Consider the following 19336-nt stretch of genomic DNA (forward strand, 5'->3'; position numbering starts at 1 on the left):
AACAACAACTACAATCGGTAAAACTATACAAATAAAAAGGAAACCATACCAAATGAATACATGATACTGATATTAATCGAATCCTGTCAAATTAGCCTTCGTGTTGCTCTTCTTAGGACCAGCAATAATTAACTGCAGCCGTGCTGCTGCCACACACACACGGGGTACATCTATGAACTGCACCCCTATGTAGAGAAGAACATTTTACATCTTACATTTAACATTTAAATCGTTTTTTCTTTGTATCCATTATAATTGTTTGGCCTTAGCCTATAACATTATTGCTTTATTCAGAGACTCTATATTTACATTACACACATTTTTCTGTGTAGAAATCAATAAAATGTTAATTTGCAGGCACTTCTGATGCTTAAACAACTTAGATGAGAACATTTCACAGCACAATTCTCACATTTACCTTTTTTTTTTTTTTATTTAAAAAAAGCTTTGACATTCCAGTGTTTCTGTTTTCCATTTTCTAACAAAAGATTGTGGTGAGATGACACTCCAGATTGTCAACCATTATTCTGAACCTCAACGAATACGACGACGCATGTGGTCAGATCACAAACATCTTCTCTCCAGATCCATTCAAACAGACAGATGGGCTCAACTTTTAAAAAGAAAAATAAAATAAAAAGGCATTTATTAGCAAATGTGTATGCGGCTATATGCATATACACGACTAACAGGAAGGGGAGGAGTTCACCACTCGTTCACTTTACTCTGCCAAATTCTTAAAACAATAAAAGCAAAAGGGCGACCGCTCACCACCTGCAGCGCCAGCAGTCGTCCGTCCTCGCCGATAAACTACTTCTGTTCTCCGGGTGACGTCTCTGGATATGCTCTACTGAAAAGATGCTGCAGTGGATGGCATCGTTTTGGTTAGTTATTTTTGTTGTTTGTTTGTTGGGAGGAAGAGGAGGAGGAGGAGACTAAAGCAGGAAATGACAAAACCATGAACATGGGACAAAAAAAAATCTGAAAAACCTACTGCGGCTGCTTTTAAAAAACACACTAAAGATCTCGCACACTGCACTTTCAAAAGGGCTGCCTCGACTTTTTTATATTTACAATTAGGTCCAATATTTGAAACGCACCTGTCGGGGTCCGAGACGGAGGAGAACGACTACAAAGCTGCATGTTAAGCTGAAAAACAACCCTGTTTACAATATGATCTGGGTCAGAATTTGTGCATCATAATTTTTGCTGTGATTGCATACTCATCTAGAAGGACCTTCCACACCTGCAACGTCAGTAGAAAACATTTGTTTTTGGTGAACATTCATGTTAAATAATTAGAATCAGTCCAGCCTTTAAGGATCCCGACGCCCGACTTCTTCTTTGTGCCAGATTCCCCACGCCCCTCAAAAAAAAATAAAAAATCAGGCGAGTTTACAAGCACCATTTCTACCAGTATTAAAAAAAAAAAAAAAAAAAAGCAGCAGACAATTCATCTTAAAATTAAAAAAAAAAAAAAAAAAAAAACGTCCTGCTTGGTTAACTCATCCCAACATTTGCTTTTTTTTTTTTTTTTTTTTTTTTTTATAATACTGCAACTACAGAGGTGGTTCAGAAACAAAGCGACACACACACACACAAAAAAAAAATACACAAAACAAAAATTGAAATAGCTGACCGCGAAGTGTCAGTCAGTCAGTCCAAAGGCTTTCTACTGGGAGCCGGCTGTCCGATATTTCCACACAGTGCAGCAGCTCAAAGCAAAATTAGTTTTGCCTGTTTGAGAGCAGCAGCACGATGAACTTCCCTCCTCACAGCGTGTCTCTCTCTGTGTTACTTCCATTGTTCTCCGAGTCACCAGAAAAAGAAAAAACACAAACAACGTGAGGGGAAAAAAACCGTAACGGAGCGGCGGACAGGATAGTGGTTTAAACTGTGTCTTATATTCTCATGATGGAGCTGTGGTAGCTGCTCTTTTACTATGTACAATAATTTATTAGATTAGTTCTTCTAAAACTGCGTATTTATTTGTCCTAATTTGATCTAGATATATATTTATTTTTGTTGGTTTTCCTCGTTTTCACTTATAACTGCTGTATAAATTCTCACAAGCTTTATGTGCTATAAGAAATGTTCCAGAGGTGTGTGTTGAAGTGAAATGGGCGGGGAGAAAAAAAAAATCCAGACCGAGAGCTCACAGACGCCGAGTGAGGAAGAGGAGAGCGCAGGGGAGCAGGTCAGAGGTCAGAGGTCGGAGGTGAGCAGGTGGAGAGGGTGGGGGGTTATAGTCATCTTAACCAGGGGTGTGTGTGTGTGATGAGTGTGTGATGGCGTTCAGATCTTGAGGTTCTTTATAGTTTCTGCTCTCTTCTTCAGCAGGTCTCCCACCTCCTGTAGTGAGCGCAGGTAGCTGCTCTGCACCTTGTCCATAGCAGCCTTCGTAAACGCCTCCTCCTCCTGAAACACGTGAAGAAGAAGGGGAAACGTCACACACGGTACATAATCTTCATGTCAAATCAAACTGAGGTGGTGCTGCTTCTTCCTTTCCGTGTCCTCATTAGAGCCAATTAAATCTTTACATGTGCTCACTAACCTGCGAGGATCCTTCCAAGCTTAAACCGGCCAGTCTGAGGGCCGTCACGCCGGTCTCCTGCCCCCTTATGTACTCCGAGGCCTGGGTAAGAAGGTCCTGCAAGCTCCCCGTCAGCTCCTGGAAGCCACACACCACCACCGGCTTCAAGAGGCCGATAATCACAGGAGAGTTTTCATTAAGAGAGTGGAGAACAGAACACTATTTACGCGTTTCACAGAGTACGTGTATGACAAGAGGTAAGAGGTTGGGTCAAAAAGTCTGAAGATCAAACCACTCCTGTTGCATGCACACGGAGCAGGAGGACGTTTTAACCTTCACGAGGAAGTGTTCCGAGTGTCGTCTCTTGATCAACATCAGCACTTGAGTTCCACACGTTAACGTGACCGCTGGTACGTGAACATTTGTGATTTCATTCACGTTTCAAGAGGAGGCGGAGCTTCACGGTCTAAGACTGAAGAAGGCGCGTCAGGTCAGGACACCAGGTGGACTTCTTTTCTACTTTGTAGTCCTCAGGTCGGTCTGGGTTTTGTGTCTTTGTTTCACTTCCTGTCCTTTGTATGTTTGTTGGCCCCGCCCCCTGATTAGTTTCACCTGTCCCTCGTTGTCCTTCCCTGCCTGCTGTATTTAGTCTGTGTGCTCTTCTTCTTCCCTCTTCATCAGTTTGTTTCAGTTACCTGTCCGTTACTGCGTCTTTTGAAACCCAGAGAAATAAAACTCCCTGAACTGTGGCGCCATGGCAACAGGGTTCTCCAACATGACAACAGGCCCGCTCGTAGTGTGTTGAAAACCGATAGGTGTCTCGCATGTTGAGGATTTTCTGTTCCCCAAAACTCGGATGTAAGGGACAGGTTTGAAAACTAATTTTAGATGTCTGTAATCTTTGCACCCTCAGGTGACGATGTTTTAAAAACAGACATGGGCTCAGGAAGACTCAGCTGTAAGTTGGCATGGTGAAGATTTTCTGTTGCGAAAAATATTTTTTTACCCAAAATCTGATGTTTCTCTGCTCCAGTTTCAGGTCCTTGGTGAAATAACAAATGTTCACGTACCAGCGGTCACGTTAACGTGTGGAACTCAGGTGCTGATGTTGATCAAGAGACGACAGCTGGAATACTTCCTCGTGAGGGTCGTTGCTTCCTGCTGCTCCGTGTGCATCACTGAGCTGCGTTCAACAGGAACAGACTCTGAAGTTATTGATCTATAAAGAGGATTAAAAACTGTACCAGAGCTGTGTTTGCATCCTTTTTCTTCTTCTTTTTCTTCTGTAGACTCGTCTTGAGCGGCCGCAGGATCTTGGCACAGTAACTAGCCATCCACAACACTATGCAGACCGTCTGTGCAGAACAACATGCGACAACGTGAAGCATCAGCCGGTGAAACACAAAGTGAAAGACTGTGATTGGAAGCAGAGATGTTTCACCTCGACAAAGAAGATTAGGTTTTCTAATAAGGAGGGCCGAGTTTTTAATTTGCTCCCTTTCGTTTCCAACAAATCCCCTTTGCACTTATTCAGGATTTCTGTGGACAGAAGAAAAAGCAAAACAAAAACATGAAGCGCAAGAGACTAAAGCTTACTTAAATAATTAAATAAAGCCGTTTGCTCACCTTGAAGCTGAACTACTAAAGATTTGAAAGCATTACAGATCTGAGTTTGAAGCTCTGACGACTCATCTGGGAGGTAAAAAGAGGAAGAGGTGAGTAATTACAGCAGCAGGTAAAAACATGAAAAGGCGGAGAACTCTTCGTCTCTCCTCACCGAGTCCGGCTGTCTCGAGCTCCTGCAGGAGGACCGACAGCTGCAGTGCCGCCGCCTGACACTGACAGCTGCCACTGGACAGAGCCGGGGCCAGGCGGGTGGAGGGGGGGCCCAGGAATGGATACTGGAACAACAACAACAACAGGAAGAAGTTTTAACCACAGACTGTGTATATAAGTGTTTGAAGCTTCCGGCTCTGGGGAAAAAAAAAAAAAAAAAAAAAAAAATCACCGAGTGCCACTAGAGGTTGCCTCCAAAAAGCCTCGGGCTCCATAAACTCCCATTCAACTAATCTCATCAAATACAAAGTCAGTACATTTTTTCCACCAGTTATCTGGGTGTTGTCATTCCATATAATTCGTTTTCTGGAGGTCCACCTGAAAATAATCCATTATTAATTAGAAAATAAGATTCAAATAGACGTGTTTTTGGGGGCGTGTCTGTTTGATTGACAGGCCTGTGGTGCAGTCAGGCTACAGCTATCAGTGGGCGGGACATAGTATCGTTAGGTTTCCAATCAGATCCACCGCTCGCTCCTCCCCCAGCTCGTCCAAATATGGTCACTACCGTCACTATTAACATACAAATGAACTGTGGAAATGACGATTCTACTTAAAACCAACACTTCAAGTCGTTTTAGGAGGCTAAATCAACGCAAATCTACTGAAACCTCGAATTACATTTTGCCCCATTGGAGTCTTGCTGGGAAGATTCAGGGTTAGAGAGACTCAATGACACCTATTATTACTGACCAGTCCAAATATATAACTTAAGTTCAGGAGAAATCTCCCCGTGGGAAAACTTGGAACAATATTCCTGACATTAAAGATGATCAGGTTGTTTTCTCCTCACAAACTCGTCGATGGGGTTTTTAAGTTTTCAGACTTCACAAAAAGTTGAGTCCGTCATTCTCCGGTCTAACTTCTGGTGATGCAGGAGAGAAGTTCTGTCTGAAATATTCTAGCAGAGATGTGAAAAATTATTCCTATAGCGCATTTTATGATTGACGTTTATACAGTCCCGTTTTTATGTTGGTCGTTGAAGTTATAAACGGGACAAATAATAATATCTCAGAGAGATTCTCAAAGATGTTTGAAGAGTTTCCTCCCGTCCTCGAGGAGAACCCCACGTTCTTTTGTAAGACGTTTATTTGATTTTATTCTGCTGGATGATATTTGTTTAGTTTTCCCTGCTGCCTGTGTGTGTGTCGCCCAACGCAGCGTCTAACAGGCAGTCGAGGAGGAAAAGAAGCAGGCGAGCGCCTCCGTTCGTTGAATGTTTTTCCCCAACACGATATGATGTCTTTTCAATGAACCACTTAAAGGATCTCAATTTATTTCACTGCAATGTAACTTTTAGCCCATTTTACCTCGTCTTGGTTTCTTTGATTTGAATCTTTTAAATTGTTTTTCTTTCTTTTGATATTGTGATGCCTTTAATGGTTTTCTGTAAAACACCTTGAGTTGCCTTGTTGTTAAAATGTGAAATTTTCATACACTGACTTTTTTGTTGTTGTCTTTTCTGCTTTTTCCTGAGATTATTTATGTATTTAAAGTCTGGTTTGCTTCTTTTTTTAATATTTAAAGACTTTCACTACACTTTTTTTTTTAATTTAAATTTTTTACTTCCGGTGTGCATGTGTCAGGGTTTGTGAGAGCCGTACCTGTGTGCGTCTCTCTGCGACCTTAGCTGCCGTCTGCAACGTCTGGTTGAGCCGAGTCAGCAGGTCGTTCAGGACCGACGTCTTGTCTCCGACTCCGTTCTCGTTGGAAACCTCAGAGTTCTGCTGCGTGTGTCCGAGCGCCGCCAGCGAGGCGAGGAGGCGGAGAATCAGCGAGCGCATCCTCAGCCACACCTCCTCCTCCTCCAGAGACTGACTCCGGTGCTCGTCAGTCAGCTGCCTGCAGGAGAAAGGAGAAGCAGCTCACCGGTTCATGTGGGGGACTTCAGGAGTTAAAAAAAAAATAATAATAAAAAAAAAGATAATAACTGTGTACCTGTCTTTAGGATCCCAGCTGGTGAAAACTGTCAGGTCTCTGTTGTCCCTCATGCTGTCCCAGGGGATGTCGTCCTCCTCCGCAGACAGAGACATGGCCTTCACACTCTCCTCCAGACTCAACACACTGCAAGACAAGAAAAACAAAAATACATCAAAATCAAGCCCTCAGTGTCCGTATTCAGTGTCTTCAGTGTCTTCTTACATGTCTGCCTCCAGGAACAGGTCCAGCAGCATCCTCTCCGTGCGGACCTGAGCGAAGTGCAGCGACTGGTTCAAGCGGTTCCGCAGAGCGATGAACTCCGGGATCTTCTCGAACGCTCCGTACTTATACGCCTGGATGATGTACTCTGAGGTCTGGAGGGGGAAATAAAGAGACGCGAATGATGGTGAGGGAACAGAAGAGGAAGAGGTGCTGGAGTTACAACAAAAGAAAGAAAAGTGTCAGACGGACTCACATCTTTCTGGTTGGAGTGGAAAAACCTGAGGGAGAAGTTACAGGACTGGGAGGCTGCAGCGAACTGACCCAACGACTCGGCGTAGCGCGTCAACAGAAACCTGGAAAATTACAGAGAATAAGTAATGAAGGAGGTCAGGGGTCGTATAAATCAAACATCTCTGAGAAGGAAATGATGACTAAAATGTGAATTACTTGGAACCAGGAACAAGCGAGTCTACCATTATCTGTATCTGTGAAACCAACAAAATTATCTGTATGTGTACTTGGAGGGGGCGGGGCTTATTCCGGAAGTGGGCGGGAACTAGTCCGAGTCCAGTCGTTCATTTAAGGTGGAAATTGATATGGGTTGATGAAAAAAAATAGTTTTCTAATAATTAATCAATTTAGCTATGTTGTTTTTGTTTTTCTGAAAGTTGCTGTATTATTGTTATTGTTGAGAAAAAAATCTCAGAGTGGTCATATAAAACATAAAATACAAATTATTATGTACTTTACTTTGTGTTGTGTTCAGCAAATAATGTGTGCGTGTGCGTGTGTGGGGGGGGTATGATTTATGCAGACAGTCCACATTTCACAACATTCTCACTGAGTGAGGAAGGAGCAAGCTGATGGAAAAAAAAAAAGGAAAACAAACCGGCAGAAGCAGAAAGCAGTAAAGTCAAAGGGTGTAACTTACGACTCGTCCGGTCAGAGAAAAGTTCTCGAGTAATTCGGCCGAAAATACTTCACACAAACGTGATTGAAACGAGCCGAAGCCAGAAATTAACCAGAAGAGTCGCGAGTCGTTGTTAATTCCTGTGGACGCTGGACACTGACCATGTGTGCGTGTGTGTGCGCGTGTGTGTGTGTGTGTGTGTGTGCGTGTCTCGATCCCTACTCTGGAAGCATTCGACTATTCATTGACTCCGGTCGTCCCACCTTCCCCCGTAAACGTATGTCCGTGTTTAGGTACCGACCCGATGGTGTCGTGCTGCACGTGCTTGGCGTCCAGGCTGGAGTAAAGGTCCACGACGGGCTCAAAGGCTCCCAGGCGGCAGTAGAGGAGCAGCAGCAGCAGCTTGAACTGGGCGTTGGAGGAACTGTGAGACAGACCCTCCTGCAGGAGACCCAGACACTGCCAGGCCATGTTCTCATCTCCTGCAAAACACAAGGAGGCGACATCGGCCGAGAGGGAGGAGGGTCAGATCTGCGAGTCAAATGCTCCGATTGTCACTGATAAAAAGTTCAATTTAACGACCTATAATCAAGTAAAAACAACCACCTTTGTGCTGATCAGACAAAATCCAGCCACGTTATTTGATTCCAGCAGTTTTTTCAGCTTTATTTACTCGTTCACAGAGTTTTTTTTTAATTTAATTTATTTTTTTAACCGTCTTAAAGCTTCTCCCCCCCACTGGGATGCATCAGAGCAGGGGGGGGGGCAGCATGCTTCTTACTGCTGGCATGGTAACGAAGGGCTCCCTTCTCCCACATTTTAATGCATCAATTGTAGTTTTACAAACTTTAACAGCTGGCTTTTTTTTTTTTTTTTTCGCCCGCGTCGTCGTTTTTTGAACCGAAGCTCTTGAAACGTTGATTTTCCTGCATGTTTGCCTTCGTTAGCAGCTGCAGGGGAAAAAAAATCCCACGTTGACTGAAGGGATTGTTGACGAGCGGGAAGGAGATAAAACTGCTGAGAAAACCAGTTCATTAACGCCAGATAGAAAAATAAATGCAGGGAGAATATTACAGTTTGATGAACAGAAACAGCATTTGGTTTTTTTATTAACTCCGTGATATTCCAGGATTTAGTTCAATCCCGGGACTTTCGATGTCTGTAATAGACTTTTATAACTCCTATTTATGTTGAAGCTGCTGCTTCCTAGGAAAAAAAACCTTCAGGAAACAGAGGAGAGAAACTCACTGGTGTCGGTCCAGAGGTCGACGTAAACATGAGCTGCCATCAGACAGTAAATATCAGAGAACTGCAGCTCCGTCTTCAGAGCGTTCTTCCCTGTTCAACACAGGAAAACACGTCAGAACAAATACAGCAGGATAGCATCAGGGAACCTCTTTATACGAGTCATAATACAATATCTTCTTATAACTCTTCTCCACTCAACTTTTTAAGAAATACTAACTTGTTCGAACAAACCAAAAGAGTTGTGGAAGAACTTTGTTTTAAAAGATCGACTTCCAGTTTCTGCATAAAAGCGCGGGACCTCGTTCACCAACTGTTCTTAAGAGATTTCTTCTGAAAACCAACTCACCCGAGAACCAAATAAGAAAAACTATAAGAATAAGAAAACGTTGGTGAATGCCAAAATCTTTTAAAAAACTGCGTAAGAGCAGAATCTAACCGACAGAATCACACTGTTGTTGTTGTTGTTTACAAACAAAAAACACGGGAGACTATTTTTTAGTTTTTCTGATTATTTGAAAGCCGGTGTTGCTGTATTTAGACATATAAAACACGTATTTTGTTGAAATTGTATGTTCTAAAAATTAATAACCAAATATTTAGTGTATTTTGTCGTATCGTGAAGAATATCGTTATTGTAAAAATACAGTGAACAAATCTGCAGTTTGAGAATCTGACGTCGAGTTTTCTTCTGAAGATGTATCTTCAGAAGAAATTGAAGATGCGTCTTTAGAAGAAATTGAAGATGCGTCTTTAGAAGAAATTGAAGAGGCGCCTTCAGAAGAAATTGAAGATGCGTCTTCAGAAGAAATTGAAGAGGCGTCTTCAGAAGAAATTGAAAATGCGTCTTCAGAAGCTGTTGGTGAAAGAGGCGCGACTTCACCACGGCGCCGTCGGACCGAACGTGTTCATGAACCGCTTCATGCTCCGCCGCTTAAAACCGCCTCGATTCGCGCCAAACAAACGTCTGCGCCCGGAGGAAGAAGGAATGAATGCGCGTCCTTACCGAACTTCAGCCCGTGACGATAGTGCGCCTTGAGCTCGGCGATGAGCCGCAGTTTCCCGTCCACGTCGAGGGAGTGGTGCAGGCCGAGCGCTCGGCTCAGCTGACACACGCACAGGTGCCTCTGCAGCGCCCTGGTGTCCTCCGGGAAGGCGAAGCCCTCGTCTCCCCGCTCCCCCAGCGGCGCCGCCTCGCTCAGACGATTGATGAACTGCGGAGTTAAAGAAGACGTGAGCTTCCCGGGGCGAGCGGCTCCCTCCGCCTCGCAGCGCGCGCGGGCATTTTTTTCGGGGTTGCCCCGCTCCGACTCACCTGGACGTGGTGCTCGGCCGGCAGCAGATGCAGGTAGATCTTCAGGTCGGTGATGCAGCACGGCTTGTCTCCAAACCTCCCGAAGAACTGCACCATTAGCTCCGACGGCTCGCCTGCTCGGAGACAAACAGACGGTCGCGCGCAGGAAGGAGGCTGGTGAACGTACGGCGTTTTGTGTGAGCGCGCGCGTGTGTGTATTGTAATGCAGCTTTAAAACCGGAAGAAAGACTTTAATTTACACCAAATTATGATATACTATGAGTCTTATGTCCTGATATGAGAAAATATTGATGGCTCCGCCCCTTCTGCTGAGCAACTTTCTTCTTTCTGTGACGACAGTTTGAACAGAGAGAATAGAGGTGACATAATCACAGCGTACCGTCTGGCACGGTTAAATTTGGCCCAACAGCTGTCCTGAAGAGACTGTGTGTGTGTGTGTGTGTGTGTGTGTGTGTGTGTGTGTGTTTTTTTTTTTTTTTACCCAGCAGGCTCTCTTCCGGACATCCTCGCTCCCTCAGTCGATGGATTAATTCCAGCCGAGCTAAGTAAGGTCCTCGGAGCGAGCGGGACTCTTTGCCGTCCTCCCCTTTGATTCGGTCCTCCACGAACCTCATCACCTCGCCCACGGTGTGATGAACCGAGCCCTCCGAGCAGCTGCGCGCAGACGGAGAAACACGCGTCAACGTTTATCTGTTTGCGGGAAAAACCTCTGCTCTGGTTTGGAGTTTGGAGAGATGAACTCAAGAGAACATCCGCAGGCTCAAGCGGTCTATAAAATCTGTCCGGTTGAAAGACGAGTTTTTAGACCCGCTATGATCCGAAGCGACCACGAAAACCGACCCGAGGCACGGTTTGAAAACGACCTGGTTTTACCTTCATTTCTCAGCGTCTGTAAGAGGCTAGAAATATGGAATAAAAACTATCTGAGGGCTTAAAAACATGTGGCTTTAATTATAAATGATTGCATTTCCCCTAATATTCATTAATGTTTTTTTAAAGTCAATAAACCACAAAAATAAAATATAAAATAATAAGGTATTGTAACGTTCTGTTTGAAGGAATTAACTGTGTTACGTGCCGTCACGTGACTTGTGTTGCGATTTGGTGCCATAAAATCTAACTGAAATGAAAAACCCAGCATACGGCTGGACCGGGCTTTTAATTTGGAATGAAGGCTTTCAATTTAAAATAGATATGGGAAGTTGAGGCTTTTGGCCGACCAAATAGTGTAACTTTAACAACTTTTCGAATTCATGACGGATTATTTTCAGATGGACCGCCAGAAAACAAATAAGAAGGAGTGACTTTAGCTAAAAACACAGAGATAACTGGTGGAGACATTTCATTGACTTTGTATTTGATGAGAGAAGTTGACTGGGAGTTTATGGAGCCGGAGGCTTTTTGGAGCCGACCTCTATTGCAGTTTGAGGCTTTTTCACATTAGCCTCATTTGTCACAACCGGAAGCTACGTCCACTTCACAGCAGAAATAAACATGTTTACAGCAGAAATAAACACGTTTACAGCAGAAATAAACACGTTTACAGCAGAAATAAACATGTTTACAGCCTGATACAAAGAGAGTTTCGGTCCGTGAAGCTAATTTCTCCGTTTACGACAACTGTATGAATATTAATAAGGCTTTAAACCTTAAGAACGAAACAAACTGAAGGGACTTTTCATCATTCACCAGTCTGAACACACACACACACACACACACACACACACACACACACACACACACACACACACACACACACACACACACACACACACACACACACACACACACACACACACAGACTTGTGCACTCACTGTTCTCCTTCCTCTGGCGGGCTCCACGACTGATCCATCAGGTGGAAGAGAGAGTCGAAGTAGGAGGGGTAGAACTGCCAATCATCCGGACTACAAACACAAACGCGCACGTTTGTTCCGACATGTTTATATTCTCACTCTTCGTGTCTGATCGAATTTCTGTCAGACTGTACGACATCAATAAAGCTGCTCACTCGTGTTGTTTTCTTCCATTTAAATTTCAAAGCAAAACGTGTTACGTCAAGATCAGAGTATTGACAACAATAACAGCCTCTAAAAGGACTTTTAAGCGTTCACGCTCACTTTTTGAGCAGCAGCTTGTGGGCCAAGGCGTTACACTCGGGCCAGCGCTGGAGCCGCTGATACAGCTTCATGCATTTAGTTTCTCTGCTCTGCAGCTCGCTGGTCAGCTTCTCTGTGGAGACACGAAGGGATGCAAAAGGCGTTTAAAATGGCACCGCGTGGTTTCTGACAATATTAACACTGCGTTTTCTATTAAATGTCATGAATTGTTACGGTGTCTGTGCTGCATCTTACCGTCACTTCACTGCTTCAGATGCTGTTAAAATGTCCTTATTAAATAAAACTAAGAAGAGCAGCACGTACCCCCCAGTGGCCCCCTGATCACCTCCAGGGCCTCCACACACTTCCCCAACCGCTCCAGGATCATGAAATACAGCTGCACCTGCAGTCACACACACAAACATCCACAAACATCTGTAAATACCACGACACAATGAGAAAGAAAAGAAGTGGAGTTTGTATTATAGTGATGGAAAAAAAAGGATTTGTCTCTTCCTCTTGTTTGCGTTGTGGCTCCAGAAAGTCTCTTGTCCGAAAAGTTTCCTTTGTTTTCTGTCTTATTCGCAAGTGATTCTTTCCGCATCTAATTGACGACTCCCCTGTGTCCTTATCTTGTGACCTACAACCAACTCTGTATTACCATACAAAAGCAGATACAAAAGGGAATGGGGGTGACTGTCAACTGTATAAAAGCTGCCCTAAGGAAAGCCCTGCTGGGGAGACAAGGACTGCTGGGGAAGCCAGGCTGGGTAGAGCCCGGCTGGAAGGACTGCTGAAGAAGGACTGCTGGAAAGCCATGCTGGAGAACTGCTGGGGAGAGCCCTGTTGGGGAGAGCCTTGCTAGAGAACTGCTGGGGGGAGCACTGCTGGACACCTCTCTTTGAGGGTGCATGTAGTTGCTCCTCCTTGCAAGAAGAAAATGCCCGATGTGTTTGATTTTGAACCAAGCCTCTTGTGTAATTTTTCTAACATATAGTCTCAGACTAAAACGTTGCGTGTGTTTAACAACATCTGTTTTTTTTTATGTGAATGCAAAGAGTGCTGATGTGACACCATTTTACAGGAGACTGATGGGCACTTCGAGCAAAAACACTACTCAGTGTTTTTTGTGTTGCTTTTTTTTTGGCACAGTTTGGATATTGGTTTGGTTTTGCTAAGGTTCTTTTTTTAGTTTTGGGTTGTTTTTTTTTGGCACCGTTTGGATATTGGTTTGGTTTTGCCCAGGGGTTATTTTTTGTGTGTTTTTTTGTTTGTTTGTAATTTTTGTTATTTAAAACATGTTGGAAATAAAATGGACAAAAAGAAAACCGACTGGATCCTCGCTGGGAACTATCTGACTGTTACTCAACAGTCGGTTCGGATTTAGACTTTCTGACTCTGTTATTGTCTCTTTCTGCGAGTCTGTGTATCGTCCGACTCTCCTCGGGGACTTTCCCAAAAGTTCATAGTGTATGAAACGTGGTTGACCTGCGGCCTGTTTCACAAAAGCAGAATTAGGATATTCAGGATAACAGAGAAAAGCCAGGCTTGACCTCGCCCAGTCAGTTCATCCTGGCTTCATCTGCTTCACAATTGCCAAGCCTGGTTGATCTGGTGTGGCTAGTTCAACCCAGGAGTAATTAATCCGGATAAATGTGCATTCACGGCCGTCTTCAAAAGGCCACGAGGTAGATCACAGATTCGCTGGTGTGAAATGAAAAAGAGGCGTGTCGCACAGTTAAATCCCAGTGAGAAACCGCTTTTAAATGGAAGCGTACGAGTATTAACAGGACAAAAGGTGAAAAAGAACACTGCTGCTTTAATTAAGGAGCTCAACAGGTGAGTCAGACTGACTGAATGTGTCGTTTCCTTAAAACAAACATTTACCGAACACGGATCTGAACTAAAACTGTCCCAATTCTACACTTCAAGGAGTTAATGGTTCTAATTATCAGTCGTACACCTTAATGCCTTAAAAGTGAGCAGAGGAAGTTAATGTTACTCATATTATTCACATTGAAGATTAGTCGACACGGCAACACGCTGCACTCACCTCCGCTTCGGCCTCGATCTTCTCCTCCTTCACCATCTTCTCCACCATGCGCTCCGCCAGCGGCAGGAACATGGTCTGGGCCAGTTTCTCATCCTGAGCGGAGATCGCCTTCAGCATCATAACAACAACACATTATTATTAAAGTATTTTTCTCAAAATAATAACAACAATAATAATAATAATAATAATAATAAATTAAAAAAAACATTTCCGAAATCTGAGCGTCCGACTCGTACCTGCATCACCAGACTCATGACAGACCAGAAGTAATAGGGATTCTTGGGGACGATCTTGTACAGGGCCATACCCGCCTGCAAAGAGTGGAGATCTTCGTCATCATCATCATCATCATCATCTTATAAACTAGCAGCAGCTGTTTAGTCAGCGTGTTTCCATCTGTGTCACCTGCTGCATCTTCTTGTACTCGCCGACGCGGGCGTACGCCATGAAGAGGTGGGAGTGGTACTCCTCGCTGAGAGGAACCTTCTTCACCGCCGCCTCGTACAGCTTCGTCACCAACTCCGCTGTGAACGGGCACAGAGGACGGACGTTCAGCACGCAGCGTCTCCGCGGTCAATTGCTCCGTGTGTGTGTGTGCGTGTGTGTGTGTGTGGGCGTGCAGGTGTACTCACGGCGGTGCATCTCTCTGTACAGGATGGTCAGAGCCTGCAGAGAGTTGTCGTCAGTGGGCTCCAGCGTGGCCACTTCCTGGGCGAACGAGAACGCTTCATCCTGCTTGCCCGTCCTCTGGAGGCCGATCGCCTTCAGCACCTGGAGGGACGAGAAGAGACACGAAAAAAACGCTGAGGAGGTCCGACTGGAAGAGTTCAGATAACCGCAGGCAACTCGGTTTTCTCGCTGCTGTCTGTGAACTACGACCGCAACCAACAACTGAATGTCTTTTTTTCTGATGACATAGATTCGGGTAGAGAAGGTCAGAGAGCCTGCAGGATTCACTGCAGTGTTTCCCTACGGCTGAGGAGAGGAAGAGAAGAAGAAGAAGAAGAAGAAGAAGAAGAAGAAGAAGAAGAAGAAGAAGAAGAAGAAGAAGATGGAAGAGGAGGAATATAAAAAGAGGAAGACAAAGGGAGGAGAATGAGAGGAGAGACGAGGTGAAGGAGACGAGAGGAGAAGGTGAAGCTGAGGTGAGGAAGAAGAGGAGGAGAGGAGCCAGTGTCTCGAACGGTTTGTTCCACGTAGAGAAACCGACATGCTGCTTCAACCAAGCCGGACGCATGTTTATGCATTAAAGTCAACATCAATTATCGTGTAACGAACGAGCGGATGATCATCATCCCCGAGATTCCATACGAGCGCGTCTCTGACCGCGTCACAGAACAGCCGATAGAATCAAACACGGAGACGAGCAGCAGGTGAGAAACAGACAGTCACCTTGGCACAGTGCAGGTCCTTGTGTTTCTTCAGCAGCTTGTCCGCCTGCTGTATCGCCATTTTATTGTTGCCATTATCAAGGTAATCTGCAGAAACACAATGGAAAAAAAAACACGATCACGTTACGGTAAATCAGCAGAAAGTTTAACTTCAGGGAAACATGTGGAGCATCTCTGCTATTTTTTGTCGTATGTGACTCTAAACTGGGAATTACGGGATGTAATTTAAACCAGAGCGTCCCAAACTCTTCATGTGCCAATAAACGACGACAATAACGACAATCGAAGGATGTGTTTACACCTCGAGCGAGATTCGTTTTCACTCGTTAAAATCAAACGACTGAAGAGTCCGAATCACTGGTATTAACCACTGGAACCATTGGTTTAAACTAACTAAACAATTTGCAGACACTAACTTAAGCCTTAGATGGTTGATTTTTCTGTTTTCTAACAAATTATAGAGCAAACAATTCAACTTTTCATTGAAAAAAAATTACAATTTCTTTTCTTTTTTTTTTTTTGCAGCTTCAGCAAACAGTTACTGTTATTAACAATTAATCTGCTGATCAATAACCACAAATTATCTTCCGATTAATGGATGATAGTAAATGTTCCCTGAACCTCTGGTAAAGTACGTCTTTCTGACACACACACACACACACACACACACACACACACACACACACACACACACACACACACACACACACACACACACACACACACACAGCCTCTTCAGGACAGCTGTTGGCCAAATTTAACCATGCCAGACGGTACGCTCTGATTATGTCACGTCTATTCTCTCTGTTCAAACTGTCGTCACAGAAAGAAGAAAGTTGCTCAGCAGAAGGGGCGGAGCCATCGATCAATATTTTGTCATATCAGGACACAAGACTCATAATATATCATAATTTGGTGTAAATTAAAGCTGCATTACAGGAAAGTGACGTCATTTTCTGAACCTGACAGACTTTTTTTTAGCGGTTTGTTTATTCACCTTTACGCCCACATTAATGATAGTTATTGATCACAAATCTCGCAGTGTAAAGCACCGATGGTCACATCGTGATATTTGCTTTCGTAAATATCGACCAGCTCAACCTAAAAACCCTCAGAAGTTGTAGGAACTCTGGACACATCCGGCTAATGAGTTCAACGATCTGCAGCCGAACGAATCCGCTTTGACGGATGATCGGCCCACAGAGACGTTTAGGTTACCATGGAGACTAGATGAAGTATTTAAGGTCATCAAAATATATTTTAACTCGGTTAAAACTACAGTGGTGCTCAGAAAAATGTGACAAAAGTAATATCCCTTATAAAAACCTGACAATTCTCTCTTTCCTCTGACATTTCTAACCTGAATATAGTTTTTGTTGTGGATTTTATTTACATTAGTTCTGCCTGGTTTCACTGAATGTTTTAATCCTGGAAATATAATGTAGAGCACTTTGTAATTTTGTTTTGAAAAGTGCAGTATTGATAAAGTTTATTATTATTTATTTCGGGCCAATGCAAAGCTAACATCCAAGTACATTTTCACAAGTATTAAGCACAAATTTAAGGGACTTGTACTTTGAGTATTTCCATTTAATGCAACGTTATACTTGTATTCAACTAAATCTGAGGTAAACATAGCTTTTATTCCACTACATTTGTCTGACAGGTTTATTTACTTTTAAGATTAAATTTTTTTAATACTTTTCTGTCCCATGAAATCAAAATTTAGTGATTTTAAATCACAAGTCTGTTATAATTATGTTATTTTGAGGATTGAGAGACTTCCCCTACTTGTTACGCACACGCAAAACAAAGACAAAACATTTAACAATAAAACCCACAACACTATAATTTACAATACCAAATATGACAAAAAAACAAACAGAAAAACAATTATAAATATCAAACAATGAGGCAAACAGAGTCCGTCAATGTTAGAGCATACAAAATGTTTCTTTCATTCACAAATTATAGAAGAGTATTAATGACAGTAATAACATTGAGTTATCATAGACGTGTACAACTGATCCTATAATAGGAAAACATGGCATTTAGCAAGTGGACAGATGATATGGATAGAATATTTAAAGGCAAATTATTCCAATCAGAGACGAGCTTTAAACCTGAAATAAACTATTTTGAAAGCACTATATTGAGCTGTAAATGTCTCTTAGCTGTACACGTGTTTATTTATGTGCATTGAGAGCGAGTTATAAACGAATTCAAATTCCTTGTAATGTGTAAACACAACTGGCCATCAAAGCTGATTCTGATTGCCTTTTTGGAGGTACGTGGTTCTCACAGAGCAGAAACTAAAGAAACACACGGTGATCTTATTTCTGTAGATTAAAATAACTCCAAAAATAACTCCAGCAGTAAAATGCCCATTAATGAGGCAGCAATTTTACTGCACAGTGTGTACTTTTACTTTTGAAAGTACATTTTGCAGAGACTACTTACAAACTTTTGCGAAAAGAAGGTTTTGAATGGAGGACTTTTACGTTTTTGTTGTTGTTGTTGTTTATTTTACAGCGTGGTATTATTATTATTATTATTATTATTATTACTAGTACTTTCACTGAAGTAAAGGACCTGTGTACTTCTCCCACTACCAGCTCGCAGTAAATCAAGATTCAAAACAGCAGCTGAACTGGTGGGATTCCTCGGAGCTGTTCTGCATAACAAACACAGTAAAAGTCCCGTTATTTAGCAGCACACCTCTTTTCCAGGGAGAGATCGGGAGCTGTGACAGATCCATGGCAGCGATGCTGCCGGAGTTAGCTCCAAAGCATTGTCCTTTAACTATTATGGACCTGATGCTAGCTGCGAGCTAACCGTGTCAAAACTTAGCTCGCTACAAAACAGCTGTAACTCCGGGACCGGGCGTTGATAACAACGGAGAATCACGTCAACACGAAGCCGCACAAACCTAATAAATAATGGGTTGTTTTTTTTGTTTTTTTTCTCCCGTCCGGCTGCAGCGTGATCCTCGGCGCTGGGCTGGCCGGTTAGCCGGGACACGTTAGCACGCTAAGCTAGCTGTCAAATAGCGATCGTTAGCAAAAAAAAAAAAAAAAAAAAAAAAAAAAAAAGGAGAAAAGCTCTTTTGAAGGAGCCGAACCGGGACGACAGAAATGTCCGCAGTCAAGTGCCGTGAAACCACCGAGGTCGCCTGCGGGTGTAACGCCGGGACACGCGGTTTCATCCCACGGGAGCCACCTCGCCTTACCCCGGCTCAGTGGCACGCCGGGGAAGGTGCACTGTCACCGGGCGCTGCGGGCAGCCGAGTACCGCGGCTGGAGCTGGAGGGGCCGCGCCGCTGTCCTCCGGCTCCCGCGGCCGCTAGTTTAAACACACGCACCGGCGCGGGGCAGCGGCCGCGTTCCCGCAAACCTTCAAACACGCATAAATGTGAGACTTCCCATTGAGACCTTACCGTAAATGGGTCTGAGTCTCCTGTCGTTGGGGTCTTGCACATGGCCTCTCGCCGCCATGGTGGAGTTTACCTGCTGGGTAAATGTTCACGCATGCGTACTCCGAGCTGCTTCAGGAGCGATTAAAGGATTTTTTTTTTTTAATTAATTTTTTTTTTCTCTCACTGTAAGCACAATAGTATGGAAGCCCGTCGCTGCCAAGAAAAGAAAAGCTAAACAGGGAAAACTATTTTTTTTTCCCCCAAAAGTAAAATAAAAAAAATTCATTCAGCTCCAGTTTGTGGCCCTTATATAAATTTTCAACTCATAATCCTTGATTTGTTTTAAATATTTTTGAGCTTTTAATTTTTCTATCTCATGTGTTCTTGACTTTTTAAATA

The 19336-nt window shown here is 43.5% G+C and overlaps 1 protein-coding gene across 1 annotated transcript; it reads right to left on the reverse strand.

Moving 5' to 3' along the window:
• Positions 1 to 265: 265 nt before the first annotated feature.
• Positions 266 to 19156, reverse strand: naa25 (N-alpha-acetyltransferase 25, NatB auxiliary subunit). The gene is made up of 24 exons (XM_069700745.1): positions 18959 to 19156; positions 15524 to 15609; positions 14764 to 14902; positions 14537 to 14655; positions 14368 to 14442; positions 14132 to 14239; positions 12403 to 12481; positions 12100 to 12211; positions 11797 to 11886; positions 10463 to 10635; positions 9982 to 10094; positions 9673 to 9880; positions 8670 to 8759; positions 7723 to 7903; positions 6765 to 6864; positions 6512 to 6663; positions 6308 to 6433; positions 5974 to 6211; positions 4311 to 4434; positions 4160 to 4225; positions 3975 to 4072; positions 3778 to 3888; positions 2555 to 2695; positions 266 to 2418 (listed from the first exon to the last, which is right to left on the reverse strand). The coding sequence occupies exons 1-24, from the start codon at positions 19014 to 19016 to the stop codon at positions 2296 to 2298; spliced, it is 2910 nt and encodes a 969-aa protein (XP_069556846.1). The 5' UTR covers positions 19017 to 19156; the 3' UTR covers positions 266 to 2295.
• Between the last annotated feature and the right edge of the window lie 180 nt (positions 19157 to 19336).

The sequence above is a fragment of the Brachyistius frenatus genome, unplaced genomic scaffold (assembly GCF_029030835.1).
Source record: "Brachyistius frenatus isolate BFR_SWC_R1_liver_20210118 unplaced genomic scaffold, ASM2903083v1 Contig_3, whole genome shotgun sequence".
Lineage (NCBI taxonomy): Eukaryota > Metazoa > Chordata > Actinopteri > Embiotocidae > Brachyistius > Brachyistius frenatus.

Coding starts and splice junctions, on each gene's coding strand:
- naa25 (XM_069700745.1), bottom strand. CDS start 19,016: ATGGCGGCGAGAGGCCATGTGCAAGACCCCAACGACAGGAGACTCAGA. Junction 15,610..18,958: donor GAGACTCAGACCCATTTACG/GTAAGGTCTCAA, acceptor GTGTTTCTGCAG/ATTACCTTGATAATGGCAAC. Junction 6,212..6,307: donor AGCTGGGATCCTAAAGACAG/GTACACAGTTAT, acceptor TTTCTCCTGCAG/GCAGCTGACTGACGAGCACC.